Source organism: Neodiprion virginianus, chromosome 6 (assembly GCF_021901495.1).
Source record: "Neodiprion virginianus isolate iyNeoVirg1 chromosome 6, iyNeoVirg1.1, whole genome shotgun sequence".
NCBI lineage: Eukaryota > Metazoa > Arthropoda > Insecta > Hymenoptera > Diprionidae > Neodiprion > Neodiprion virginianus.
In genome coordinates, this window is record NC_060882.1 from 19,026,162 (window position 1) to 19,032,982 (window position 6,821).

Sequence of the window (6,821 nt, forward strand, 5' to 3'; positions counted from 1 at the left end):
CAAAAACGCATTGGTGTCAATGAATTGATCGATTTTATTTTTTACTGTTTTTCTTTCACATTTTGTACAAACAAAAGTATGATTTTGTTTTTCATTCCTTGTATATTATATTTTCAAACAATGGTTAATATTCAAAAGTTCTGTATAGTTCCAAACTGAAACGAAACTTTAGTTTTTCAATATTACGTGGTTAGTATAGCAAAACATGCTAAAGTAAATACATTAGAATAGCTTTTTTTTGTGTCAAATAAAAAATACCCGAGATTGCATATATTCGAGGAAAACTGCCTTGCTCCTAAACTGTTATACTCATAGAACATAAATTATAGGATATAGGATGATAAATTGACAAAAAAGAAAACGAATTAATTGAATACGTTCGGATCGCATAATGCATATTTGCTAATATAACGTTCGAAGAAAATACGTAATGTATTCACAGTTAATTTTGAGCAGAAACTGTATTATTTTTAAGTGAAACTAAAAATATGAAAAATTGCATGATAAATCAATAACATGCTACTTCTAATTGATAAGTTACATAGTTCAATGATAAACTTGTAACCTGTAAACGTAGAAGAGACAAGTTTATAAAGCCATAATCAGCGTTAAAACTTATACAATTAGTAATAAAACTTAAAAGGTCAAGTTTGTGTCAAGTTTTTTACATTTACTCTTGGTAAGATTTTTGAAATCAAGATAACCAAGGGAAAAAAAAAGTATATTATAAAAAAGGTCCATTTCACGACGATTGAGATGGTTGTTCCTTTTTCTTGTACTGCAACATGTGTGACAAAGTCTTGTCAATAATCTGATTAAGTTTATTGCACATCTGATCCGAGAATTCTTTAAACATATTTTGTGCAGAGTTATTGTTCTTCAAGATCAACTCTACAGCAACTGGCTTTTGAAACTTTTGAATTATACACGTGAAACTAATGATTGGAATACTCGAAGCCGGAGTCTTTTTCAGTTCCTCCATCATCTTGTCGGATATACTGGCTTCTCTATCCAGGGCGCTCATTGTTGGATCAAATATAGTTTTATTGTTTTTACGACCGTACCATAGTTTGAAGTAACCCAAACACTCGAGAATAGTTTTCGTTTTGTTCTTTGTATGTACGTCTGATTCTACGTCGCATTTTTGTTGTTTTACTTCCCTATCCATCGACTCAAGTTTTACTTTCAACTTGTAGACTCTCTCAAAAATTTCTTTTACGAGATTTAAAACAGTTTCATACCAATCATTTATTGTGAAATGTCCCCTGTAGATTACATTTGGTTGGAGAACGGTGTTTTTCGGTAAGCCGACTTTCAAAAACAGCTCACCTTTGATCAACATTCTAACCTTTGCCGGTTTATCCAACTTTGTTTCTCTCGTAAACAATATGGAAAATAAAGTTTTATAATCATTCTCTTGCACTTCTTTACAAACTTCTCGCGAAGTTATGCAGTGTTGTTGGAAGAATGCTACCGTTCGACCATTTACTCTAGAAGTCACATTGTGATTCAATTCAAATGGATCTTGTAAACACATTGGTTTATCTGTATGCATCAACATAGGGTTTTGCGTTTTACGAATGTACTCCCTGTACCTGAACATGGTATCAGGCAACTCTTCAGCGCTTGCGAAAACCGTTTTCGGATGTGCTTTGCCATCCAATGGGCAAAGTACTTTTGAACCAAGGTCGAATCCAGCGTAAAAATCAAAAAATTCATACAGTAGACTTGGAATACTATTTTCGTTTTTAGTGTTCTGCAGTTTTATGTTTTCGTCGTAATTTACTTGCCAACCTTGGACAAATTCTGGTTTGCAACTCGATTGCAGTTGCACAACTGTAGGTACCATAGATCTTTCTGGTTGTTGTAAAAAGAAAATAATTAGCAAAGTTAGTGCATAGTTTGAGATTTTTCCCATGCCAGCTATTCCAAATAGCTCTGCCCAGAATTTGATGATTATCACCAGAGGTTTTAGTCTGACGTCAAGCGATAGATAATACTTTATCAAGTGGCTGTTGCACACACCTAGACTGTTCTTAAAGTTAATATCGCAAAAAATGTTAGTGGGAGCATGACGGAATTTAATAATTGGCGTTTTTGCATTTGGTATCAAAACTATATCAGTAAAAATGTTATTCCTCTTAAATAAAAGCGATTTTCCCACTCTGAAAATTTTCTTAGGAGTCCATTCATAAGGCTTTGTATCATCTTCAGATTCGACTATCGGTAGACCTGCAAATTCAAACAGAATTTTATAAGTTTCATTCAAGTTTGTGCCACTTACTCATCATACTGCACAAGTTAACAATGATAAAAAAAAGTCTTCAGTTGCATCATAACAACAAGAATAAAGTGATTGTATATGTTTAGTAGTAATTGGACAACAAACCTATATCAATATAAACGTCAAGGTCACTATGGAAGAAGCTCAGACCAGTAACAGTTGATCCAAACCTGTGTACCTTGCAATTACGAAACTTTATGTTAAATATTTGTTTCAAACTTGCACAAACAGAACCGTACTTTGCTTCAACTGCAACATCACTGGGTTGTACCGCATTTAAAAATGCAATCAACTGACTATCAAATGTAGTTTCCGTTTCGAAAATGTCCTTCAAATCTTCATATGAAAGTGTGATTGAAGCTTGAGTGACTGGTGTTCTTTCTGCAATACAAAGTAAAAGGTATATTACTTTTAAGAATATCTTTTATAGAATATGTAATTGTCGGCTGGGAGGAAGGTGTTGTTTTGGCTTGGATTTGAAAAACATCATGTTTCACGAACGATTTCCGAAACATGACTTTTTTCAAATTAAAGCCGAAACAACACCTTCTTCCTCCCAGCCGACATAATACTGTAGCAAGGTTGATGATTACTTTTGAGAGATCCAACTGATACACAGTATTGAAAGGGGTAAAGATGATTATGATAAATTAGTATCGTTACCTACCATTTTGATAAAATTTCCTTGGCTCAATACGTAATTTGTGGTTGTCGATGAAAACTGGACGACTCATAAGAAAATCAACAGTTTCTCTGAAAATTAAGTGTTCAATTAAGCGATTGAGAATACAGGAACGAAAAGATCACACGAGCTATTCAATGAAAAAATTATTAATAAGTTCAACTAATTACGAGAAAATATTACCTTTCTGCAAATTGTATGAGCGCATAATCGCGTTGACATTTGTGACTTTCAATGAATCCATATTTAAGAAAAAAATCAAGTACTTGAACACTAGTAAAGTGTGGTGGCCAATTAGAAACAAAAATCGACCTTTCTTCGATAGCTTTTTTGAATTCTAAGAACTGCAAATTCTTCGCATGTTTTTTACCAGTAATATGACCTTGATATGCATAATCGTCAGCAAGATCAATCCGACAAACTTCACAGTGTTTAGCCATTACAGAAATAGCTTGCGACCATCTGAAGACGAAACTTTCAAGAAATATTTGCGTTCTAAAATTCCGTTGCAATTCCCTGGACAAAGTATCACACCATTCTCAGATTCATAAAATCTTAAACCATCTTGCCAAGCTTTAGAAAAGTCAACAGTAATGTAAATCTGGGCGCTACGTCGCAATCCTGCTGTAAAATTGAGCCCTTTCGAGAAATGTATGTGATTTCTATTCATGCGAGACAATCCCTTGTTTTTAATGTTTCCCCAACAATTGAAGTATGTTCCATGAATTATCTCATACTCGGGATTTTCTACCAATTTCAAGTTCAAATTGTTCACTTGGCTTAATGAGTGTCCCTGGTTAGCCTTAATCAGTAGTGTATCATTTAATTTTTTGAGAGTGAATCGGTTTTTTGAATTTTCAGCGACGACTCTTTGCACATCTTGGACTGTCAAATGGTGGAAGCCCACCTTGTCAAGAATATCGTTAACAGCCACAAATCCTTCCGGGCAAATTTGCAGGCCTTCTTTCACAGCACCATGACGGAGAAGGTATGATAATTTTTTCGAGAGTTGAACATCATGCTCGATTTTGTTCTGAAACGTTCAATGCATATAAGGTAAATATCTTGAAGCGTACAAAATTACGCAGTAATGCTATGAATTTTTTGGTCATAGCTTTTCTCTGCAAAAAGGGCTGACAAATTGCTAGGTCATTTCAGCGGAGAATTATATTTCAAAATTCGTAAGCGTTGATAGGGAAAAAATTGTTTGTGTTATGCTCTTTCAACCTTGAAAAGCCATGAATACTAATTGAAATATACCCGAACATTTTCCAACTTCTTTCATACCATATTTTTTTTTAACCCATGTAGATCGGTCGTTCGACTGCCACCAATGACACTTTAACTAACAGGATGGCGATGTCTCTAAATCGGGATCTTCTTTCCGTTAATAACTGTGTACTGGCCACAGATTGTCAACGTGTGAATCTATCCAGCATTCGTTTTACTCAATCACGATAAGCCTGGAAAGATAGAAGGACATAAGGTTACGACGGAAAAAATTCTCACCGTACAGAATGACGTATATTCAGTTTGGTGTAAGCCACGAAGTAGTACTATTACTTCGTGGTGTAAGCATTTGTGTTTGATTGGGAACTCTAGCACTCGAATGCGCCATCTGTTGGCGATATTCAACATCTGAGCGAGTAGGTCGAATCGCATCGGCTGACTTGGTCTATGTATTTGTTTATGTGCTAATTTATAAATTTCTTGTGATGAAAGTTTCATATTATATTTTAAAATTATAAAAACAAAATGTATCTTTATAAAAATACACTTGTCGACATTTGTTTATGTGCATATTGTCATCGCTAAGTGCAATTTCTCAAGCCACGTCTCTGCTAGATATCCCAACACGAATCGACATCGTGTCACGTCACATTGGGAGTCGAGCAAATTAAAGCCTTGGCCGAGGGGAATGAGCCAATAGGTTGGTAAATTCACTCACTTGAAGTGCGCCACGGTCGCGTGTAGACTAGAGAAAGCATCACTTTCAATTGAATCGAGGTTTATCGCTACAAGTAGGTAGTTTGTCGATAGTGGTCAATAATTCAATACAGACTGGGATACGATGTCTTCTGCAGTTTACTTCATGTTTCTTCAATAACTAGTAACGAATAAGTAATGTTTCTAAAATGACGTCATTGTCAAGAGCAGTCTTAGGCTCGTGCTGCGCAATATCTTTGGGGATTATCGGTTACGTGCATTATGCCCAGTTCATGGAAAGGTTTGTGCGAAAATGGTTATTCTGCCAAATATTAAGGTTATGTATAGCATCTGTTGAGCTTTTGCATTGTTTTAGGGAGGAACTTCACGCGGGTGTTATACGTGACTGGGAAAAACAGGAGCGTATGAAGAGAAAGAACACTTATGCACTTTCACGCCAAATGGATATTGCCAAAGAATTGCGCAAAGAAGAGTTAACGCGGCATGAAACATGATTATGTTGTAGCGAGTAGATACAATTATACATGGATGCGGATAATTTTCTGCCCATCCTTTTGACTATACCACTGTTGTTTTTTTTTGTTGATTACACAACCTAAGAATCGCGTGCGCATTGCATATTGCCAGTGTATCGGCGCTGTGCGCTTGCATTTCTAGTGGGATAAATCATATGAAGACCATAAGATTCAGGGCACCGTTTTCTGGGTATACGTCAAATTGGAAAAAAATATAGTCAAATGTTTCGATTTTTATAGAAACTTAGAAGAGGGTAAACTTATTTAAACGGTGTTGAAAAAAAAATTTTCAAGCAAAAAGATGTAATTTAATTGTTTGATTAGCTATCACAATTTTGTAGTTTGTATCTGAGCATCGAATAAATTGTTTCGTTTTCTTTACAAATATTGATCTGTATACATGTCTAGAAATAACTGTAATCAATTACGGTAATCTGTTGACTTTTCCCCGCAAAAAACAATCATTGAAACCGTGTACGGCTCTTCGCGCGAGCTGATGTGAGCTATAAAATAAGCACACATTGTAAGTTATATACGACTGTGTACATATAGACTACTCACGCAGTCAGGAGCCGCTTTCATCGTAGATTTTAAATAAAACATTTGAAAAACCTAGTTTAATATTGTTGTTTTCTATCCCATTTCCGTGTTTCTAAATGCGCGTAAAAATATTCGGCAATCAACCGGTTGCTACGAAGAACAGAGAGCGTAGTTCGCGTTTACGAGTAGGCATTAAATATGCAATGCCTTCTTTCTTTCACTGCCATTTATTACCATAAACTACCTGCCTGAGTGCCGCTTGTTCTTCTCTGGTTGAGTTCAAAACGTTTCGACCCCTTTTGCACCGTTTTGTTCAACATCGCTAAGCAATTACGATGAACCAACCCAGCGTCTCGGCTAATGGAGTAGCCGAATGTGTTGCCGGAAGTTTCGGGTGCTTCGGAAATGCAAAGTAGAGCGCAAAAATGTATTCCGCGAATTTGCGGTGATGTCAAGACGTCCGGCAAACAACGGTTCTGTTATTCCAGAACGGAAATTCCGCCATATTTAGCACCTTTTAAAACTAGATCAACACTAACTGATGCAGGAATTGGGCATAAACCTGTTGTATCAAAGAGTTTGGCAGAAAAAAGACGAGAGAATGAGTTTGGCACAGTTGAATTTTGCATATACGTATATCTTTTTATAGCTGGTTCGATTGCAAAGAGATAAACAGATCCCACTGTACTTGGGCTGCTTAGGGCTTCGGATTCAAGTGCTATTTGTTACACATCGTGAAGCAACAGAGATCCCAAGATTACTCATTTATAACCCAAAAAATTGCGATATTCAAGCGTGAGGCGGAGACGGAAATCCGGAAGTAATTGGAGATTCGCTAGAGAATACCAGATTA

The 6,821-nt window shown here is 36.0% G+C and overlaps 3 protein-coding genes across 6 annotated transcripts in view; 1 reads left to right on the forward strand and 2 right to left on the reverse strand.

The window, feature by feature from the left end:
* Nucleotides 1-16: 16 nt before the first annotated feature.
* On the reverse strand, nt 17-3,981 carry LOC124307789 (speckle targeted PIP5K1A-regulated poly(A) polymerase-like). Of its 2 annotated transcripts, none has more exons than XM_046769859.1 (4): nt 3,874-3,981; nt 2,952-3,037; nt 2,390-2,665; nt 17-2,232 (listed from the first exon to the last, which is right to left on the reverse strand). In XM_046769859.1, exons 2-4 carry the CDS (start codon nt 3,016-3,018, stop codon nt 743-745), a joined length of 1,833 nt encoding a protein of 610 aa, XP_046625815.1. In that variant the 5' UTR covers nt 3,019-3,037; nt 3,874-3,981; the 3' UTR covers nt 17-742. The 2 variants fall into 2 exon arrangements, with proteins under 2 accessions (XP_046625815.1, XP_046625814.1); XM_046769858.1 differs by lacking the exon at nt 3,874-3,981 and adding an exon at nt 3,150-3,406.
* Nucleotides 3,406-6,821, reverse strand: part of LOC124307818 (tRNA 2'-phosphotransferase 1) — a 50,692-nt gene continuing 47,276 nt past the window's right edge. For 2 of the 3 annotated variants that reach the window (XM_046769922.1, XM_046769921.1), the window contains exons 2-3: nt 4,254-4,429; nt 3,406-3,999 (exon numbers count right to left, since the gene is read on the reverse strand). In XM_046769922.1, coding sequence (XP_046625878.1) covers nt 3,406-3,999; nt 4,254-4,256 — 597 coding nt within the window. In that variant the 5' untranslated portion in view covers nt 4,257-4,429. Of the gene's footprint in view, nt 4,000-4,253; nt 4,530-6,821 lie in introns of those variants that run through there. The other variant, XM_046769920.1, reaches the window with a different exon arrangement.
* Nucleotides 4,978-6,043, forward strand: LOC124307825 (protein PET117 homolog, mitochondrial). Its single transcript, XM_046769934.1, has 2 exons — nt 4,978-5,193; nt 5,269-6,043. The coding sequence occupies exons 1-2, from the start codon at nt 5,102-5,104 to the stop codon at nt 5,405-5,407; spliced, it is 231 nt and encodes a 76-aa protein (XP_046625890.1). The 5' UTR covers nt 4,978-5,101; the 3' UTR covers nt 5,408-6,043.